Raw genomic sequence first — 22,971 nt, 5'->3', positions numbered from 1 at the left:
CCAACAACAAACAGCAGTGTGGAAGAACTGACTAGAAGTAGGTGGATAAAGGCCAAAGGTCGTGGTCAGTGTGACCTCAGGTCTGTCCCAACATGGCGAACACTATATCTCAGAGACACCTTGAGGGAATTCCATGACATTTGGCACAACACAATTTGAGTCAAGAATGAACTGATTAGAACTTAAGTAGTTAGAAGTAGTCATTACATTTTAAAAAGTCTTCATTCACTACTATGAGTCTGGAGTCACAGACACAGCTTGCGGAGGTATACAATCACGGTGCTTATTTGATACATTTTATACATTGAAGACTTTAAAGCAGTCGTTCCCAAACTGTGGTTAAGGCTAATGGTTGTGCTATGGTTTTATTTTAAATACTTTATATATTAACATATTATACCAATATATGGCAAGTATATGCAGAATATAGCCTATGCTGCATATATGCCATATTCAGGTTCATATGTGTGCATATATGTGGATAAATAGGAAAGGTACTGTATGTCTCTATATATCTTATGCAATTATGGTCAGGAGGTATCAGGGGGCCAAAAAGGTTTGGGAACCGCTGCTTTAAAGTATAACATAATGTAATAATAAAAGTATTCATCAAACAGACAGATCGACAGATTCATATATGGAAAATATATATAATTGCAATCAGAATCTTGCTATCATCTATACGAGCAGTGTCTTGTTGGTGCTTTGGTCCTGTATTGTGTATGCGTATAATATATCATCATCAATACCTCCAGTGTGTTTGTGTACGTATAGGCTACCATGACGAAGTAATCTCTGTAAACCATTATGCAAAACAAAGTTCTGTCTGTGACAGTGTGTTGACTGCTGGATTAGCGGGCATCACCTGCAGGCAAATACTCTCTAATAGGATAAGGCCGGCATGGACTGAGCGCAAATAGACAGGACCAGGTATTACATTAGATAACTGCGCCATCGTTGTAAACATACACGTCCCACGGATCTGCTCTCTGCCAGTACAGCAGCGCCTGCATTCAACCACTGGTAAGTTAAGGGTCACAATGTGTTTGTTTATTTTGTTATTGTTATTATATTGCTGACCTACAATATTGAGGAAGCTTTTCTCGCTTCCTCAATATTGTAGTATTGAACAAACAAATTGTAGGCCTACTCCTGTGTAGGCAACTAGGCATGTAACAAATACAAATTAAATATTTAATCTTGAATACATGCACTATAGTCTTTTGACCATGTTTAATTCTCTCATACTCCTGTAGCTTCAGTTTAGATGCTTTTATTTGCATTACTTTGTTTTGTTTTTATCAAGACATATTTATTTTCAAGACTGGTTGACATTATGCCGAGTCAATTGTTGTTCATGGATATGAAAGAAATACAATCAGACATTCATTTAAAGGTTATTGCAATATACCGACCGGTAGCCTAAGCTGCACATTATTTTTCACATCCCAAATCTTAAAAATGTTAATTTGTTGTTGTCACTGCCCAGGCATTGGGTTTCAGCTGTCAAGAACACAAGGAATCACCGGGGTGATAGCATTTCCATAACATACAGTGCAACTGTTTGCGTTTGTGGTAAGGCTGCACAATACCGTATATCGCTATCGAGGTATGAACATGCACAATATCAGTATTGCAAAAAGGCAACACCGGTATCGCAATATGATATCGTCAATATATCGATATATTGTGATTCGATATTGACTTGATATTTTTGAATAATGTTTAGTGTTAAGCGTTGCAACACTTAAAATATAGAATATGACATTTTAACAGTAATATCGTATCGACATCGCAATATTTGGCATAAATACAGAGATATGACATTGTGTCCATATTGTGCAGCCCTAGTTTGTGGCATCCGCTACGGGCATTTCCACATGCCATTCCAATTTGGGATCGATTGGATGCTGCATTCATGATACTAGACTGGTGCCGATCTACTCTGGAACGATGCAGCACCTTTCTGTCTGTCTGTGTCTCTTGCGTGCCCTCTGATATCCCTGATGGATCTTCCTGTCTGCATGTGTCCCCATTATGCCCATATAGCCTATGGAGATCTCTGAATGTGTATGTCCTTGTTCTACTTATGCCCATATATGGAGAGCGCTGTATGTACTGTATGGACGTATCGGTCGGATAGGCGGTTCTGGACAAGGACGACGGAGTGACGCGGCTTAGTAGCCAAACGACCGAAGTCGCTGCTCCACCTGTGCTCTGAATGATATTTGAAGCTGTAACCAATGACCACGACCCCTTTTAGAAACCCCCACACAGCCGGTTCTTTAGAAGCCACACACGGGCGAGGCTTGAAACAAAAACAAGCACTCCCCAATTTCGGCGTACAAAAATAGCCTATAAAATAATAAATAGCATGCTGCGTTCAGGATGTTTGCCTTTGTTTTTGAGGGGCCTATCATGCCCAGAATGACATTTGTGATCATTTGATTGGTTGACCACGGAATGTGATGTATGATGATAAGAGCGCCCCTCACTTCACACGGGTGTGTTGTTGTTTTTTTTAAATTGACCCCTCCTCATATAAAGCTAATCGGTCCAGCAGTGACCAGACAGACAGACGGAAACACAACCTCTGCCTCTTGGCATGTCAGAGATATAATGACATGTGGGATAACGAAGTACTGTATAGGCCTATCCCCATTTACAGTAAGCCCGAGCGGGTGCCAAATTATGTAACTGTGTAAATTGTGTAAGTGCATAAGTGAAGTGGGCCAATTCCTACTGGCCGGCGAAGGGAGTTCTACAATGACAGGCTGGCTGCAACATGTAAAAACAAGAATGATGTTGTGGTGGCAGTGAGTATTTCATTTGTGAGTGAGACGTTTGACATGTTAATTGTCCCTATATGGCCATAATGGCCCCTGAGAGAAAAAGAAACAAAGCTAGTATAGTCACAAGAAGTGACCATTTTGAAATCAGATGGTTCCTATTGTACAATTTACAATTCATGAATCTAGCAGAGCTCTAATGAGTGACTTCACAAAAGTGAAAGAACATGCAGGGCCTAGCGGGCCTGAACCCTAGTTATCAAAGGACAGGGTAAAAAGGTCACATAAATGGAATGCAAAGAAAACAATGCTCCATGCTGGGTGCTTCGCTCCCTACAGATAGCCTACCTACTAGCTAGGACGGCGGTGTGCCTTAAAGCAAACAGCCAAGACCAATATGGCTGTCAGCCTGTCAATTAGGCTATATGGTTTTGGTAAGTGTTTGCAGCCTGCATGCATAGAAGGAAGTGAGTTGTGTTAAATGGCTTGAGGCTGATCTTGGCCAAGAAATAAATAAAAAATATATCTATTTAAAGACCAGCTAGTTCAATCTCACCACAAAGACCTGTTGTTGCTAAATCCCAGAAAACAGGCTAGCCTATATCCATCATGTTTAGTATCGAGTATCAATGTAGTAGCTATCCTACACTGAAATGAATGAATCCCCTTAAGAGGACAGATGGCCAAATGAAGCATATGGTAGGTACAAGGGACCCCCAGTACTTTATATATCTGCCTAACCAGTGAAGCGAGACCCTGCTCCTTAACTTATGTAGCCTACTTACCCCGGCTGGCATATTCTTCATAGTGCAGATGGATGCGTAGTGCCACCATGTGGTGGGGGGGGTATATAGACCATGTGATATTGCTAAGTAGCAACTCCTGCTGAAACTGAAATCCTATTATCTTTCTGGGTTAGATTAGTTGTTGGGTGGGTGGTGGTGGCACCCACTGCTTTTTTAATATTGTGTGTGTGTGTGTGTGTGTGTGTGTGTGTGTGTGTGTGTGTGTGTGTGTGTGTGTAACATACCTACTGCATGACTGTACAATAGCTACATGCTTTTGCATGCGTTCCATCTTAGTTGCATATTGCACACGTGACCAGTCTGTAGTGCTGAGAAGCGGTGGAAAGTAACTACTCAACTCAAGTACTCTATAAAGTATAATGTTGTGGTACTTTTATTTAACTGGAGTATTTCCAATTTTCCATTACATGATCTCAGCTTCTCAGGGAAAATGTACTTTTATCCATTACAATTATTTAGATTATAATTAATTACAAAAACAGAAAATTCCCGATCTACAAGACTTCCCGATAATGATGATCTACCATTTTGAAAAAGATTTGTATACATTTTGAACACTGCATAATGAGTTACTTTTGGTACTTTAATTTAGACCTGAGGACGATTCTACAAATGTCTTCTAAATCCTGACAGTTTTCTGAAAAAACCTATGTTTCTATATGTGTCAGTCGTTCTCAAACAAACATTTTCATGTCAAGGACCCCCAGAATTATCTGTACTTGGCCACCGACCCCCCATCTGAAAATATGTTTTTCCAGGGACCCCCCAAGAAACAAACATTTGAGTTAAATATGTTCGCTCTGAAAGAATATATTCAAAGATTTGCGCCCCATTTTCACGATTTTTCAAAAATAGCAGATCTACAAGTTCGTAGCGTGGCACTGCTATTTTTTAATAAGTAGGCCTATATGACATAATGCTTAAAACACCAAAAGGTGTTCCCGTTCTGAATGGGTTAAGTAAATGTGAGTACATTTTAGTACTTTTTCCACCACTGGTGCTGAGCAGTTTTGGAGGCAACCAGATTAACAGACAATCACATAACGAATATGAACCCTGTGCTTTCAGAGTGGGTTTTGCAGTCAACCAATTGACTGGGAATGACGTCCCAAATGAAGATGCTGCTGTGTGTGGCAGTAGTGTTGGCAGCGGTGGGCGTTCTCAACTCTCAGGACATAACCGAAGTCTCAGACGAAACACTGAAACGTGAGTTGTTTTGCAGGCCTAAATAAATATAGGCTCTATATATATATTGGGCGGCTGTGGCTCAGGAGGTAGAGCAGGTCGTCCAATGATCCCTGGGTCGGCGGTTCGAATCCCGGCTCCTCCTGTCCACATGTCGAAGTGTCCTTGGGCAAGACACTGAACCCTACATTGCCTCCAATGAGTCGGTCGGTGTGAGCTTGCCACCATTGGTGTGTGAATGTGGGAAGTGAGGACGCTGGCGTCGACTGTTCGCCGCTTCACCTCCCAATGTATGAATGAATGAACCATTGTAAAGCGCTTTGAGCACTTGGAAAAGCGCTATAAAATGCAATTAATTATTATTATTATTATTATTATGATATGGCACAACAGAACAGCTGTACTGGAAAGAAAGTGTGAACCTTTTTATCATGCACCCTGTACTAATTAAGGCTCAGTTCCATAACTTCCATTTAGTTTTGCAGTGGTTCTCAAACTTTTTATTTTAATGTCAAGGCCGTGCCCCCGACCCGGAACTCTGTGGCCCCTTTTCCACCGGTTGGTTCCCAATGGGAACCGGTACAGTTCTTTTTGTTTCTTAGTCCATGAGCCAGAGCTCCAAAATTGGATCGTTAATTATGAATTGAGTGGGCAAAACTATACCTATATTAGATTGTTATCACCATGACACTTCCCCAATTGATTACTTACACGAAGAAAATGATTTATTGTATTACAAATTTTACATTTTTAAATATGCAAATTAGGTATTATGTAGGAAAATATGCAAAATAATAGAAAACTTGAAAAAGCTACTACTGTGGAAGGGTTATCATGTATTCATTTACATGTATTGTTATTGATCCTATAAACAATTTAATATAGGTCTAGTTTTTCCCACCAATTTTGGAGCTCTGGCTCATGGACTAACCAAAAATAACTGAACCGGTTAACATTGGGATCCAACCGGTGGAATGTAGAAGAATTGTTATTTTAATCAATGTTTGCCTGTTATCTCTCCTAATGGTACCATATCAATACAGCATGGAATTGTGGATAACATCTTTCAACGGCAACACAATATGTTCCGTTTTGGGTCTGAGAACCTAAATCTCTTCAAATGGTGGTCCGTGGCTCAAATGCTGAATAAATAATGAGCCTTGATATGAAAAAGGTTGAAAAACCACTGGCCTATTTCTACATTGCATGTGTTGCTACTTTTATTTATTTTAAACATAATATACTTTTACTTATTTTAAACATAATGTGAGCCAGTGTTGTTTTTGTCGACTAAAACTAAGACGAAGAATGTTCGTCAACTACCTTTTTCCACTGACGAAAACTAAATGGAAACTAAATGAAAACTAAGCTATGATGACTAAAACTAATACTGTATTGACAATTTCGTCAACAGCTAAAAACTAGACTAAAATGTTAGGAAGGGACTACCGGACAAGAGATCCAATATAAGTAATTTTACACTTGGTTGCATGCTGAAAATTGCAGATCTACAAGCTCGAGCTTGTAGATTTTCAGCAAGTGTAAAATCAGTCATTACGACGGCATCGAGGCCCGCCAAAATTAATTTTAGTCGACTAAATCAACTGTAGATTTAGTCGACTAAAATCTTATGACATTTAGTCGACTAAAACTAGACTAACACTAAATCATTCCAGGTGACTAAAATGTGACAAAAACTAAATGAAAACTATTCAAGAGACTATGACTAAAACTAAAATAGAAATGTGCTGCCAAAAACAACACTGATGTGAGCATACCTTTCCTCACCACTGGCCAGAGCTGTCCCTGGACGGAGAGAAGCTGGTGGACGAGGAGGTGAGGAGGGCTCTGTACGGCGTGAAGGAGATGAGGGAGGTGATGCTGAGGAACGAGCACAAACACAAGCACCTCATGAAGTCTCTGCGCCACAGCCAGGACAAGAAGCAGGTGATACCCTAACCCTAACCTTAACACAAGCACCTTATGAAGTCTCTACGCCACAGCCAGGACAAGAAGCAGGTGATACCCTAACCCGAACCCTAACCCTAACCCTAACACAAGCACCTCATGAAGTCTCTACGCCACAGCCAGGACAAGAAGCAGGTGATACCCAAACCCTAACCCTAACACCAGCACCTCATGAAGTCCCCTCATTAATCCCCTCAAAGGTAATCACACTTTAAGCATTGACCTCCAGTAACCTTACCTCAGAGGTGACTAGATTAAGCCAGACTAAATCTAAATATAAGATTTAGAAACGTTTAGTGTTTCTAGTAAGACTAAACAGGGCCGTGCAGAGAGCACTGGGGGGGCAGGGGCTCAAACTCCAGAAAAGGGCACATGTGTGGGCGCGCGTAGCGTGCGCCGATTTTTGGGGGTGGTCTTTTTGTGGAGTCCTTCCCTTGTGCCATTTCATGTCATTGGACAGTAAAATAAGCAATATGTTCTCATTAGTCTGAAACAAAAACTGACTGATGGCAGATTAAAAGATAATTCATTATGATAGTGGAATTTATCATTACTTGTCAAATGTTCGTTTTGATGGGCCAATGTCCCTTATTGCCCCCCCACACAAGCCCTTATTGGCCCCCCACACAAGCCCCTTTTGGCCCCCACATAAGCCCTTATTGCCCCCCCACACAAGCCCTTATTTGCCCCCCAAATAAGCCCTTGTTTCCCCCCCCCCACACAAGCCCTTATTGGCCCCCCACAAGCCCTTATTGGCCCCCACAAAAAATTGCCCTTTCCCTAAAAAAAATAAAAAAAATAATAGTATAGTACAAATCACTGAAGTCCTTAAACCAGAAACCTAACACCAGCACCTCATGAAGTCTCTACGCCACAGCCAGGACAAGAAGCAGGTGTGACCCTAACCCTAACCCTAGCGAGCATAGACACCAGCGACTCATGAAGTCTCTACACCACTGCCAGGACAAGCAGCAGGTGATACCCTAACCTAACCCGAACCGCCCGCATCAGAAACGGTCGAGAAATGACAGAGTTACCGTGTGGGGGTCCCCGGGGGGTCCCCAGAACATCCAGACCTCCAGGAACGGGGGCTGGCCCAACCAAACGCTATTTTCGTGCAGCCAGCCAGGGACACAGCCGCAGGGACACACATAGCTGTCAGGAGTGGTTGCACCAACAACAGTGGTTGCTGTGGTAGTTTCTTGTTACACGTGTGACAGAAATGGGTTGAACAATAAAGAAGATAAATGAGTGAAGATGACATGAGCCGTCTTTAACGATATTGGGTCAGTCTCCAGGTGTGACTCACAGCTGGAGACTTGTTTGACAGCACTATCAATCATTACTATCTGTGGCCTCTCTCAATACTCTCATTACTTAGTAAACTTGACCATGGGCTCTGTACTTTCTTGATCTTCTCTTTTTTCCCTCTACACCATGCTCACAGTTATAGATCTGCTATTTTCGGCAAATATTCCCACCAAAATAGGGAGGTTAGAGTTCAAGAGGTTATGTAAAAAGAAGAAGAAAAAAAGTCGATATGACACAAAGATTTGGCTGTAGTAACTTGGCCCTGTAGTAACTCTGAGGACCCCCTGTTGAAGACCAGTGAAACGAACAATGCACTTGGAGGTATGTAGTAGCTAGGTAGGCGCATGCACGCACATAACAAGAACAAGGACATGTGTGCAGCTGCACACCAGCGCTTACAGCTTAACAATCAGATGTTAAATGCCAAAGAAAGAAAGAAAGAAAGAAAGAAATATTCCCTTTGCTGCCACCAGGGGGCAGCCCAGCTGGCCCAGGAGGTGAATGAGAAGCTGGAGGAGGCAGAGGAGCAATGCAAGTTCTCCCTGCAGTCGGAGTGGGAGGAGTGTCGACCTTGCCTCGAGGACGCCTGCAAGACCTTCTACACTTCCACCTGCCGCAGGGGCTTCGCCACGTTCGGGGCCAAGGTAGCTACGGACAAGATACACCTACTGCCTAAAGCTAAACCACCCCAACTGTAGGACATAATAGCATGTGTTGGTCAATTTCATCCAAGTACATAGAACAGTGGTTTTTAACCAGTGTCCGGGGACCACCAGTGGTCCTTGTGGGGGTTCCAGGTGGCCCCCAGCAAGTTGGTAGCCAAATGGACCCTTATAGATCTTTAACTCTTGAGAGTTACGTTATTGTTAAACATCTGCATTACTTAATTTACAAGAAGTCTACACAATTAGAGAATGTAAATTATCTAATTGTGTAGACTTCTTGTAAATTCATTATTTAAAATGTTTTATTTTATTTTGACCAATGTTTGCTGTTATCTCTCCTATGGTGCCACAGACATCAATACAGCATGGAACTGTGGACAAAATCTTATCCAACGATAACAAAATATTATTTTAGTTTTGGGTTTGAGAAGCTAAATCTCATGGTGGTCCGTGGCTCAAATGCGGAATAAATAATGGGCCTTTATATGAAAAGGTTTGAAAACCACTGACATAGAATATTATCTTGGGTGGAACAAAATCCCTAAGACCTATAGATCGATGTTCCTCCCAAGGGCGTATTAGCTGACCAAGTGTTAAGCAAGAGTTAAACAGCTTAAAGACAGAGGAGACCAACTGCAGTGGTTCTCAAACTTTTTTTTTATTTCAAGGACCCCCAGTTTGGTATGCAAATTTAGGCAACGGACCCCACCCAGATTTGTTGTGCTGGTCCAGGGAGTCGACCATGCAGGTAACCTTTCAGTTACAAACCTGCAGTTAAAAAAAGAAAGGAAAAACAGCACCCTCTTTTCCTTTGAATTGATTGATTATTTATTTATGCGAGTCAACAGTCTGTCTCGAGAGACTAATCCAAGACTAACAAAACTCCCGTCTCATCATAGGTGGAGAACTTCTTCCACAGAGTGTCCAGACAATTTGGTACGCGCGCGCCCCCCGTGGAGGCAGGAGACATCTTGGTGAACCGGAGCACAGACGAGAAGCCCAACACGGACGTGATCCACATCGAGGAGTCCTTCAACCGTCTGATGAGCAGGGTGGGAATGGTGGTGAACCGCAGCGTCGTCCTGGTCTCCAAGATGAGCGGCAAGCTGGACCGAGTCCTGCAGACGGCCTTCTTCAACGACACGGAGCCGCAAGAGGAGTCCACGACGGACCCCTTCTACCCTGCCCGGGATTCGGGCTTCCTGCAAGGCGTGGGCTTGGACGAGGTGCTGGAGTCCTTCTTTGACTTCGGCAGGAGCGTTGTGGAGGAGTTTGGAGCCGTGGTGACTCAGGTCTTTGAGGAGGAGAAGGAGAAAGGTGGGGATGTTGAAATAGATAACTGGATTTAAAGTGAGGTGACGTCCAAAACTGTTAATGTCACATCAATGGGGTGCATACGTTGGTTAGACATACTAACAGTCCGACAACACCGACATGCATGGCCGGTTACAACTAACCCATGGCCGGGTTAAAACTCACCCGTGGCATCCCGACATGCGTGGCAGGTTAAAACTAACCCATGGCCGGGTTAAAACTAACCTGTGGGCAGGTTAAAACTAACCCTTGGCTTCCTGTGAGGTTAGGTTTAGGCTTGGGTTTGGGTTTTGGGTAGGGTGTCGGAACTAATGCCTGTTGGACTGTACTACAGTTACAACTAAAGTACGGCTGTAGTACGGTTGGACGGCCAATTACATATCATTTTAGTAGTTAGTCCAATTAGTTTGAGAACCACTGATTTCAGAAAACTGTTAGGATTTCTTTTTTTTCTTTTTTATTATTATTATAATTTTTATCCCACGATTTTGTAACCCATTTGTCACCACTGTGTCAATAATGCCACAGACGAAAAACAGTCTAAGTCCACACTATTTATCCATAATGTATAAATGATAGATAAGGGGTCAGGACAACGAGGCCTTTTCGTGGAGGGGTCAGAATGAAATTTGGACTTAAGACAGTTTTTCGTCTGTGGTACTCAGTTATCTAATGTGATCCTGGGCTCTACACACCCTCCGCCAACCTAGGGAGAGCAACAAACTTGAAAGGACTCATGCTTCCTTCATGCATGAGTGTCCAAGTCGCTCCTTTACACCTGACAGGGGGGAGTTTCCCTGGTTGGACGTAGCGCGTGGGGGGAACACGTTATTCCAACCAGTTCCTTTCCCCTCCATCAGGCGCCCCGGTTGACCAGGGGGAGGCAGTTTAGAGACCAGGATTGCTACATGTTTTGTGTGAGGGTACCTATACCCTGTTAGGATTTTAATAGAAGACACGTTGTAGAATCAGGTCCTCAGGTCTTAATGGCGTTAATCCCAGGAAAGGTCGCGAGGACCGTCAATTAACAGCAACAACTAAAAGGGTCGCACGGACACTAACTAACACTTTGTTCTGTGTGTCTGCTGCCTGCCTGCAGAGAGGGACGGACGGACACTAACTAACACTTTGTTCTGTATATCTGCTGCCTGCCTGCAGAGAAGGACGCGCTGCCCCGCTTCCTGCAGAGCTTTAGGAAGCTGTGCAGAGACCTGCGCAGACAGACCTCAGAGTGCTGGCAGCTGCAGAACCAGTGTGAGGCCTGCCAGGGGGCGCTGCTCTCAGGTGAGGCTCTCTCTCTCGCACACACGAGAGCACGTGATGCACACACATGCACTCGCGTGGAAGTGGTTCAGGATGTAGAGTGGCCCGTTGGCCGTCTCTGGTTCGATCCCCGGCTGTGTCCTTGAGCAAGACACTGACTGAACCCTTAACAGTTTGAGCAGGTTGGTATACCACGCACGCACGCACGCACGCACGCGAACACACACGCGAACACACACGCACGCACGCACGCACACACACAGCGGCAGAGAGGTCAGTTAGACCAGCAAAAGCACAAACACACCATCATCTATAACTACTGAAACTTCCAGTTGTGGATTAATGTGGAATAACAAATGCAGTATCAACAAGAAACATATTGTTAGTTACTGTGTGTGCGTGCGTGCGTGCGCACCAATCAACCCCTGCTCAATGTGAATGCCCAGCTGCATAGGTCAAAGGGTCTTATGCGTGGATCTGTACTCAGACAGGGGTCAATGGGTCAACAACGCCTGTGCTCCTCGCTTCCCGTTTGAAAGGCCCTTAACGCTACGCCTCCTGTTCCCAGAGTGCCCCAGCGTGCGCGAGCTGCACGTGGAGCTTGACGAGGTGTCCCAGCTGCAGGACGTGGCCAAGGAGCAGTACGAGGAGATCCTGTCCATCGTGCAGCGCCACACCGACCAGACCGTCGACTGGCTCAGCAACATGGCCGCCGAGTTCAGCTGGGTGGCCGAGCTGGCGAGCAGCAATGTCACCCTCACCACCCACGACAACTTCTTCCACATCGCCGCGGTAAGTGGAAGTTAGTAGTAGTAGTGGGGTGAGTAGGGTGTGTTGTTATAGCCTCGGTCCCTATACAGGCTTACTCATCTGTGAAGAGAAAAGCCTGGTCACAATATAAGGCATAGAGTGCATAGCCGGAAATGTCGGGCCGGAGACATCCGTCAGATTTATTTCCCCCGGATACGATATTTTTCGACCAATCACAACACTTGTTTCATACACAGAGGATTTAAACAGATTTGTAAAGCATCAACGTCAAAAAGCGTCAACGCCAAACTCCTGCTACTTCCGCCAAATTCCAGCAATGCACTCTTCAGCGTTCATTGTGCCCAGCGTGGTGGTGTGTGTGTTGTAGGAGAGAGGACAGAATGCACGTTCACAGAGTAACTGTAGCACAGATGGGAGTGGCCCAGCGGATAGAGTGGCCTGTAGAGCAGCCGGAGGGGAACCGGTTCGATCCCGGGCTCCCCCAGGGTTAGTATTGAAGTGCCCTTGAGCAAGACTCTGAACCCCGAATGGCTCCTGATGCATGTAATGCACAATCTATGTAAAGCGCTTTGGATAAAACCGCTATATAAATGCACCATTTGCCATTTACAGATGGGCAAATTGTTATTGTGGATTTGATTTGTATATACACACTGTGGTTTTATTATTGTTCTGCAGATGGACATTTTCTAGTTAATTATTGTCTTAACCCAATCCAAGCCAAGGAACGACAGGTTACGTTTTAAGCACTATAACCCCCTGTGCCAGGACGTAATTTTGCGTTAAAAAGAAAAAAGGTTTAATTTTTCTTTCTTTTTTCAAAACTTTTTTTTTACAATAGAAACGCTGGCCACTGGTCTGCATTTCTATTGTAGTGTACTGGCATGGATTGTGTTTTAGTGCAGGCCATGGTCAGCTAAATAATCTCATAAGTAAGAAAATAAACACAATGAAATGGAAAAAGTAGGCCTATTATATATAACAAAAATACTGTACAACTCAAATACAGATAAAAAGGTGCACTCACCTCACTGACACATAGGCCTACTATTCCCATCCTGATGTGCCACAATGCCACCATCCGTAGTCACAGACAGTTCATAACATGGGAACGGTTTTATTATAAGTAATGTAACGTTAGATGATGAGAATGAGAAACAAACCAACCAAAAAATAAATACAAATAAATTATTATGACCGTTCACCTCCACCAGGTGGCGCCAAAGAACAGTGGTGATAACGATGATGATGATGATGTGGTGAATGCGGTACCCGAGACCAAGGTAGAGGTGAACATCCTCAACTCTCCCCCACTGGTCCTCTCCGTCCCGGGGGATCTGGAGCTCGATGACCCCGCCTTCATCCAGTACGTCACCCTGGAGGCCCTGGCCATGTACAAGGAGATGGTCAGGTAATATGATGATCAGTGGTACTGGGGGAAAAGTACTCAACATTTCTTTACCTAAGTATGAAAAGCATTTACCGGTAGCAATGTAGAAATATACACTGCTACAAAGTAAAAAAGACCAGAATTCAAAAGTGACTTGAGCAAAAGTACAAAAGTATTGGTATGAATTAAATGTACTTTAAAAAGTAGCCTACTCAGGAGTGTGAAATTAGCCAATCCATAAGTGGAAATAAAAACGTCTGGGTTTCTGAGGCTAATCCATAAACTCACACCAAGTTGTGGTCAAGGCACAAGTCTAACATTGATGTGATATTGATTCACACAGAGACCTACATCTGACACCATTTTTGTCAGGTCAACACTTCTGACACTTTTTGTTTTGCTTTACAGGCATGAAGATAATTAGGTCTGTGGAAAACATCCTTCCATCAGTGCAGTCTCCATCAAATGTCATCGTATTGTATTATGACCTACTGTATAGTATTTTATCAATGAAATGTGATTCTGTATTTTATCAGATGTTGTCAAATTGTGTTCATGCATGTATGTATGAATTATTCCTTCAATTCACATGAAAGTCGTAGATCAAAGTGATGACACCAACATGATCCAAAAATAAATTGGTCTTTAAAATATTTGTTTTGTACATTCCTGATTTCTGTGGCGTTCGTCATTAGCGATAAATCAGTTTGTGATTGCTAGAAAAGTACTGTAAAACATGTATTGTTTGTATTTTAACTGTACAAAATCACATTAGTTTATATTCTAAGTAATACATTCATTATCTCGATCCCCACTAGATTTGCATAGTTTAAATGTGGAGAATTTATTTTGAATCAGGATCAAGCTTCTTTTTTTCCCAAAATACTTGGATATGCAACGCCCAGGACTTGAACTCAGTCTCCCGCATGAAAGTCCACTATCTTAACTTTTGAGGCCATCCGGCTGAGGCTCTGAGCCACTCTGCTACACACATCGGAGAAGACCTTAAGAGGTGGCTGTTCATAGCTACTGTGGAGTCAGTACTGCTGTATGGGGCCGATACATGGACCCTCACAGTACAACAGGAAAAAGCCCTGGATGGAGTCTACACAAGAATGCTACGAATGGCACTAGGTGTCACATGGACGGACCGCATCAGAAATGTGGACCTCTATGGGGACCTACCACACGTCACGGACAAAGTCAGAGAGAGAAGGATGAGGCTGGCAGGGCACTGCGTCAGGCACCCAGAACGTGAGGCAAGTAAATTGACCCTATGGGAGCCAACCCAGGGCAAAGCCAGGAGGGGAAAGAAGCCTACTACCTATGTAGACGTGCTGCGGCGCGACAGCTTGGCTGACAACACTGAAGAGCTCAAGAACCTGATGTTGGATAGGAATTTGTGGAGGGCAGCGATCTAGGAATCCCGAGTTGGTGTTGGCTAGACCTCACTCTCTCAGCAACTAGCAACACAGTAGACAGGAAACGGGGAGAGAGACGGAGTGTCACGCAGCAAAGATCATCGGGCTCGGAAATCGAACCCACGACTCACTGTCAGACTGCATTAGAGCCTATATGTGGTTGACCACTAGGCCACCGGCACTAGGCCCCACTTGCATACATATCTGATGAGTACAAAGTTAAACCTCTCGCTCTCTCTCATTACCTGGTAGAATTTTTCAATTCAATGTCTGCTCTGTGCTAGCCTGGGCAGCATTCCTTTTCGGGTTCATGATCCAGTCGGGAGTGGATGATATCGTTTAAGTCATGTTGTAGTCATCAGGCCGGAACCCTCTAAACCAGAACTTCCTTTCACTCAAACCGGAAGATTTGATAAAACCTTCCACAATAAAAGCGTGACTTGCACTACGCCACATCAAGGCTTTTATTGGGAAGGTATTATTCTTCCGGTTTGAGGGAAAGGATGTTCTGGTTTAGAGGGTTCCGGCCTGATGACTACAAAACAATGACAAACAAACAAATCTTATCTCTGGTTGGTGCAAAGTTAAATTTAAGCAGATGTATGCAACAAAGAAGGAGCTATATTCCACAAAAAAAGCTCTAGACTGAACAAAAGACAAAATGCAAATTTCAGACATTGATGAATGTAATCTCGTCACTTGAAATGTTCACAGCTCCAATGTCTCTGTTTAAAAACATTTATAAAATGTTACAGAATTTTCTTTGCCCTAAAAAATAATTAAAAATGCCTCTTCTGATTTCAAGTTCACAACTTAAAACCCCACAGGTAAAATTAACAATAAAAAAAAGCACAATAAAAGCACATGATTTGCCATTCAAGTCACCTCATTAAAAGATACGCACAAATCACTTACATTACTCACTTTTGTCAGACTGACCATACATGCTCAAAAATAAATGTCCTCTTACATACCGTATATGCTTTGCTACTTTATCTCTCACTTGGTACATTCTCAAATACATACTATAGTATACATCCTGTTCAATTACTCTTTCTCTACCAGAGCTCTCTCCATCAAGCTTTACAGTCGTGGCACATACTTTTCAGACACAGTTATTGGTCAATAAAAAAAAAAGAAATAAAAAAACCCCACTATCATTCTAAATACCACAAACCAAACCAAATCCTGTACAATAACGAAATGTTTTGTTCAAAATAGTTTTCAAATTATTTTAGAAGTGGGAAAAGACAATATAATAAAAATAAGGTTAAGGGTGCGGATGTGCGGTCTCATAGTACTTTAATTCTGCCTATGAGGGCAGTTACTGTCAATGCTTTTCAATGGGAATGGTTTGTTGCCATTATGCGAAATAAACGGTCCATCCCCATTGAAAAGCATTGGCAGAATCTGGCCTCATAGGCAAAGGTTCTGTGTGACTGCACCCCAAGGAGGAACATGTGGGGGAAAAAGAAACAAAATCTGTGCAGTGGCAAATGAACCACAGACTCGGGATTCAATCTCCTCCTCCTTGAATTAATCACAGTGTTCAGGTTAAGTCTATAAACTTACACAGGGTTCCAAAGGACGTACTCTACTACTAGTACCACTCTGTGTCCTCGAATGCTGACTGGGACACAAAACAGGAAGAGAACCATTTATCTGTGTGTGTGTGTGTGTGTGTGTGTGTGTGTGTGTGTGTGTGTGTGTGTGTGTGTGTGCGTAGTGATTTGGCGACTAACTTTGTAGTTTTCTAGCACTAAAATGGCTTGATCCACAGTTCAGCCTGCAGGGGGGGGGGGGGGGGGGGGGTTGGTCATTAGAGTGGCCTGGTGGTGGTTATTATCTTATTGTCCCAAACCTGGCCCTCTGTTGACATGCCTGTGTGTAGTGTACGGTAGTGTACGGTTAGGTTAAGAGTTTACTGCCACGTATCCATCACAGTGGCGCTACAGGTTGTCGCCCGGCTGATACTGCGGCTCCGTCGCGGTGAAGTAATCCTCCAGGAAGGACTGGAGGTACTCGAAGGTGGGCCTTTCGTCCGCCTCCTTCTTCCAGCACACCCTCATCATCTCGTGGAGGGACTCAGGGCAGCCCTGGGGACACGGCATGCGATAGCCTCTCTCCACCTGCTCCAGCACCTCCCGGTTCACCATGCCTGGCCAAACGAAGACAGCGGGAAGATAAGATTGAACGATGGGCCATCAGAATACGTTCAACATCCTGACCAGGCGCTGGATACTAAAACACATTTAGGCCTGACGTCGAAATAAAACAAAGAATATATATTCAAAGATTTGTGCCGCATTTTTACGATTTTTCAAAAATAGCAGACCTACAAGCTCGTAGCGCGCCACTTGGTGGTGTGCTATGAGCTTGTAGATCTGCTATTTTTCAATAGCTAAAGTAGAACATAATGCTTAGTTAAAACACCAAAAGGGGTTCCCGTCCAGAATGGGCTAAAACACATTTAGAAACAAGCATGCAGCTTGGCTCAGGGGTAGAGTGGCTGGATGGTAACCGCATGGTTGCCAGTTCGAACCCGGGCTCCCCCAGAGTTAGTGTTGAGGTGTCCTTGAGCAAGACACTAAACCCCTAATTGCTCCTGATGTGCTGGTTGGTGCCTTGCATGGTTTCCGCCGCCATCGGTGTGTGAATGTGTGTGTGAATGGGTGAATGTAATGCACAATCTTATGTAAAGCGCTATATAAATGCACCATTTAATAACTAAGGTGGCTTCAATGTGGATGTTGGACATCATGCAGCCAGTCTATGATGTTGAGTTGAGTCTACTGTGACATTATAACATCATAATGCAGACATCAGTGATCTCATGGTTTCAGCCGGATATGCCCACCACCGAATTCCATTAGTTAAATATATCAAATATATAAAACGTGGAAACAGTGCAGGGAGTTACTTCCTTGGCGTGCACAAGACATCCGGCACTGATCGAGTCGACACAGACCCTTTCCTAGAAGGCTTGTCCCCTAGAGCGCCGTAATAAGATATCCTTTTCATGTTACCGTACACATCACTATCAAACCCCATTATGACTTCACCGTCTACCCTAATGGATCCTCTTCAGACCTGTACAAAGCACAGTGTACGACAGAGTACGTACATACGCCTCCAGAACAGGAAGAACCCAGTGACACACAGCATGGTCCCCTGGGGACCCCAATGACACACAGCATGGTCCCCTGGGGAGCTGTTCTGTAGCTAAAAGAGGTTCTGACACACACGCACGCACGCACACACACACACACACACACACACACACACACACACACACACACACACACACACACACACACACACACACACACACACACACACACACACACACACACACACACACACACACACACACACACACACACACACACACACACACACACACACACACACACACACACACACACACACACACACACACACACACACACACACACACACACACACTGAAAGAGGAGAGGGGTCTGGACACTGGAGCAACTGCTTAGCGGCCAAGTCTGAGACAGGGGTATCGGTATGTCGGATGCCGAGGTGTTGGCAACTTGGCATGGGTTATGTCCAACGAGTAGTGAATGTCTCGCTTCCCATAACATATCGGTTCATCCATCCAAATGGGCGAAAATAGCATTCCTATTAGGATGCCTTGCAATGAATGCACTCAAGTGCACTCCCTTCCCATTTATTTTGCGCTATAAAAGGTCTGAGGAAGAGCTTTGAGCTCGAGACATCACAGCTTTTGTTGGTGGTGCAGTAAAGCATCTGTCGCGTTGGAGCCCTCAGAGTGTTTATGTCTCTCTGCTTAATGTCCGTCGCTCAGCACCTGCCCAAGTTTGGGTTGGGGATGTGCATGTCGTTTCCCTTTTTTCCCTTGCGCTATAAAAAGGTTCCTATGATGCTAAATCAACTCCCGAAAAGGCTAGATGGCATGATGGCAGGAGCCTGCACATGCTCTCGCCATGCCCAACCCACACTCGGAGAGGAGGTTCAATCAGTCAGCCAGCTTCAGGGTGCATTAATTAGACTGAAGGCTGCATGCTGAGAGCCAAGCAGGCCACAGAGAGCCAGATGGTACAGTACAAGTGCTAACTGTTAGGACTGCCATATGGCACACCCTGTAATCAGTGCTAGTCACTCGATATGGAACCTTGGTCGCAGACTCGCTGCATTGACATTCTTGGGCAGCAGGTGTCAGTGGTGAGGTGACAGACATGCCGTATAGGCCATGAGTGACCTGGACTTGCCATGACCAAATCACATACTGGGAGGGACAGTAGTGCTTTCACATGCTTTCGCATGTGCCTTGCAGGGTTCTATTCTCAAGTGTGATAAAATGCAAGTTGTCATTTTACATTTTCATTCTTGCTCAGAATAGCATAGGCCTATTGGCTAAAATGATACAGGGGACATGTCTGTACAACAACTTTTCCACATGAAGATATCCGGTGCTCAAGATTGACCAATTTGACCAGGAACTCCTAAGAAGCCAGAAACATCCATGGAAACTCACAAGCCAATGATGTTCGCTGCATATTCTGAATAGTATTTCCCCATTTTGTTCTTCTTTCTTACCGGGGTAGGGCACTCTGCCCTTTGTCACCAGTTCAGTCAGTAGTATTCCAAATGACCAGACATCCGACTTGATAGTGAAGCGTCCGTATAGAGCAGCCTCAGGGGCTGTCCATTTGATGGGGAACTTGGCACCTGGAAAAGCAAAGCAAATGTCATTGAGGAGGAGGGAGTCCCAGCTCTATGAATCATTCATACAGTCGTGATGTGCAAAAAAATAAAATAAATTAAAGGTCATGGATCAATTTCAGAAAATCACCATTAAAATGCTGTGTGTGTGTGCGCGCGTGGTGCTCGCTCGCTCGAGTGGGTGTGTGTGTATGTGGTGTGCGCCCTTAAATGTCTCTCCATAAAAGTAATAATAATAATTTTAGTTTGTGTTAAGATATTAGGATTATATTAACGTTGACGGTTAGGCGTATACTGGAAAACATCACATGTTAATAGATGGGGGAACAAACAGTCAACAGACATCCTCACAGCACAAGTAGTAATACAAGCAAAACGGTGTGTGTGTGTGTGTGTGTGTGTGAAGGTGTTGTTTTTGGCAGCAAATTTTTGTTTTAGTCATAGTCTCTTGAATAGTCACATTTTAGTCACCTGGAATATCTTTTTGGTGGGCCTTGATGCCAAAAAGGGCCAAAAAATGCATGGGCCTTGATGCCATCGTAATGACTTTTTTTTACACTTGCTGAAAATATCACATCTACAAGCTCACAACGCGTCGCGTAGTGAGCTTGTAGATCTGCTATTTTCAGCATGCAACCCAGTGTAAAATGACTTATACTGGATCTCTTGTCCACTAGTCCCTTCCTAACAGTTTTAGTCTAGTTTTTATTTGTCGACGAAATTGTCAGTATATTTAGTCTTAGTTTTAAACATCATAGCTTAGTTTTCATGTAGTTTTCGTCAGTGAAAAAAGGTAGTCGACGAACATTTTTCATCTTAGTTTTAGTCGACGAAAACAACACTGGTGTGTGTGTGTGTGTACAGTATGCGTGTGTGTGACTGACCTTGTCTAGCGGTGTACTCGTTATCCTCGATCAGTCGGGCCAGGCCAAAGTCGGCGATCTTACACACCAGGTTGTCGGCGACCAGGATGTTGGCAGCTCTCAGATCCCTGTGGATGTAATTCATCCTCTCTATGAAGGCCATTCCATCTGCAATCTGGGACAGACACGGATGCACGGTTAATATCAGTGGTTCTCAAACTATTTCATGTCAAGGACCCCCAAAATTATATGTAATTAGCCCCTGACCCCCATCTGAAAATATGTTGTTCCAGGGACCCTCCCCAGAAGCAAACATTTGAGTTAAAAATGGTCGCTCTGAAAGAATATGTATTCCAAATTTGCACCACATTTTCACGATTTTTCAAAAATGGCAGACCTACAAGCTCGTAGCTTGTAGATCTGCTATTTTTCAATGGCTAAAGTATAACGATGCTTAAAACACCAAAAGGGGTTCCCGCCCCAAAATGGGTTAAAACAAACCAATCTGTGAACCCATCGTTCTTGAGATAAAAAAATAAAAATAAAAAACATCAGAGGGTTACCAGCGGGGTCAGAGGGCCGAGGGGTCCGATTGGTTTAAGCCAGATTTGGATCTTGGCAATCTTAAATTGGAATTTGGGATAGATCAGTGATTCTCAACCTGTGGGCCCATCACACTGGTGGACGATGATATTCTGCATGTGCACTACGTTAGTTCCATTGAACCAGTCGATTGACTGGTGAAATGCAACCCATTTGACCACTTATTAACTGTGAACAGCCGCCACAAACACCTTTCAAGTGGCCCCTGATCCACAAAAGGCTGAGCTGGGATCTAACAGCTGGGATAGATCATACCAACCACAAATAGTTGTCTGCCAATACTATTAGCAAATATACAACAGGTAGTTCCGACCAAGCAATCTGATTGGTTGAAATAGGCCCGCTACCCGTGCTTAAACCAACATGATGCCCTAGCCCTGGGCCTAATCACATTCATAAAATCACTCCACAGTCCACACCTGATCAGACCATATATGGCACAGCTGCGCGCCTGGCTGCGCCGCACTGTCCTAGCCTACTGGAGGAAAAACCAAAAACAACAACAGCTTGCAAGCACCAGAGAACAACAAAAATTTTCAGCTCAGCTGCGTTGATTAGTGAGACGGCGCCTCTGTGACAGCTGAGCGCTGCGCTGCTACTTTGAATCAACAGGGATTAATGTCTCAGTCAAATGAAGTTAATGAACTCTATTTAGTGGGCGGCAGTGGCTCAGGGATAGAGTGGCTGGATGGTAACCGCAAGGTTGCCAGTTCGAACGCGGGCTCCCCCAGAGTTAGTGTCGAAGTGTCCTTGAGCAAGACACTGAACCCATAATTGCTCCTGGTGTGCTGGTTGGTGCCATTGCATGGTTTCCGCCGTCATCGGTGTATGAATGTGTGTGTGACTGGGTGAATGTAATGCACAATCAATGTAAAGCGCCTTGGATAAAGGTACCATTTACAGGGACACATAGGTTGAAACATTATTTTTTTATTTTGAATGTGAATTGCCCCACAATATGAATACATTTAGATGTGTTTCGTTGGTAACTGTATAATCGCAATATTACACTTGAGGGTGTGCTTTACCTTGATTATTGGCACTTCAGTCACAGTTGATGCTTCGAGTTCCTGACCGCATCACTGTCGTGCCAAAAATCAGCGTAAAGCACACCGTTCCTGACCGCATCACCGTCGTGCCAAACATCAGGGTAAAGCACACGCTCTTGTGTAATATTGCTTAATAGCTTACTATTACTTCTGAAGTGGTTGAGCAGGGATTAAGCAGAGATTGGGAGGGTTCCACTGCAGACTATACATCAGGGCAATTCAGATCAGATGTGTATCAGTGTCACAAATTGAGAACCACTTACAAAAGAAACCTAGATTGACTTTGACATGTTCAAAATCTCCTTCAACTAAATAAATACCTCATCATCCAAATGATCCCACATGCCAAACCTAATTGTAACCTTTATTTAACCAAATAATTAAGAAGGAAAAAAAAGTATTTACAATAATGGCCCGGCAAATGCTAAACATAATCACTGACTGACAAAAAAACAGGGACATAATTCAGGTGAAGGGAGCAGACAGTGACAGCAAATGCACACGAATCTCTAAATGAAATCTACATTCGCAGCATCACGACCGTCTACAAACTCCCTGAAAGGCACTCCCGAGTCTTCTGTCCTCTAATTCCCTGACACTTCTATGGAGGGGCGTATTAAGCGCAGATCACAGAGTTCGCGGTCGACCCGCCGAGCCTAAGTGGCCCCCGAGGAGTAGTGCTTGAAGTGCTTGAGGCAGATGAGTGGTGGAGCGTGAGAGGACCCACAGCCAAAAGGAGGGGGGGTGAGAGTGTCGGTGGGCGCCTGGGCGGAGACGCGTTAGGTACAGATTATGCAAGACCAGGATATTAAATTAACATGGCAGCCAGATGGAGAACAAAACGGAATCCTCAACACACT

At 44.0% G+C, this 22,971-nt stretch overlaps 3 protein-coding genes across 10 annotated transcripts in view; 1 reads left to right on the top strand and 2 right to left on the bottom strand.

Moving 5' to 3' along the window:
* Positions 1-3,896, bottom strand: part of LOC306932691 (collectin-12-like) — a 56,263-nt gene extending 52,367 nt beyond the window's left edge. Inside the window, exon 1 of one of the 2 annotated variants that reach the window (XM_079514586.1) lies at positions 3,820-3,896. The gene's annotated coding sequence lies outside the window, so the exon portion shown is untranslated. Of the gene's footprint in view, positions 1-3,574; positions 3,614-3,819 lie in introns of those variants that run through there. The other variant, XM_079514585.1, reaches the window with a different exon arrangement.
* On the top strand, positions 927-14,114 carry clul1 (clusterin-like 1 (retinal); the record flags this gene model as incomplete). Of its 6 annotated transcripts, none has more annotated exons than XM_079515733.1 (9): positions 927-1,023; positions 4,664-4,801; positions 6,579-6,727; positions 8,533-8,703; positions 9,624-10,041; positions 11,197-11,322; positions 11,870-12,093; positions 13,287-13,483; positions 13,871-14,114. In XM_079515733.1, the coding sequence occupies exons 2-9, from the start codon at positions 4,696-4,698 to the stop codon at positions 13,884-13,886; spliced, it is 1,407 nt and encodes a 468-aa protein (XP_079371859.1). In that variant the 5' UTR covers positions 927-1,023; positions 4,664-4,695. The 6 variants fall into 6 exon arrangements, with proteins under 6 accessions (XP_079371859.1, XP_079371863.1, XP_079371862.1 ...); XM_079515736.1 differs by lacking the exon at positions 927-1,023 and adding an exon at positions 2,694-2,816; XM_079515734.1 differs by lacking the exon at positions 927-1,023 and adding an exon at positions 3,278-3,488.
* A 1,437-nt stretch (positions 14,115-15,551) lies between these two features.
* The window catches only part of yes1 (YES proto-oncogene 1, Src family tyrosine kinase), a 34,443-nt gene continuing 27,023 nt past the window's right edge, over positions 15,552-22,971 (bottom strand). For both annotated transcript variants that reach the window (XM_079501067.1, XM_079501066.1), the window contains exons 10-12: positions 20,481-20,634; positions 19,471-19,602; positions 15,552-17,041 (exon numbers count right to left, since the gene is read on the bottom strand). In XM_079501067.1, the coding sequence (XP_079357193.1) occupies positions 16,833-17,041; positions 19,471-19,602; positions 20,481-20,634 (495 nt within the window). In that variant the 3' untranslated portion in view covers positions 15,552-16,832. The remainder of the gene's footprint in view (positions 17,042-19,470; positions 19,603-20,480; positions 20,635-22,971) is intronic.

This window comes from Electrona antarctica, assembly GCF_951216825.1.
Source record: "Electrona antarctica genome assembly, chromosome: 1".
Classification (NCBI taxonomy): domain Eukaryota; kingdom Metazoa; phylum Chordata; class Actinopteri; order Myctophiformes; family Myctophidae; genus Electrona; species Electrona antarctica.
This window is presented reverse-complemented; position numbering and strand designations above follow the sequence as displayed.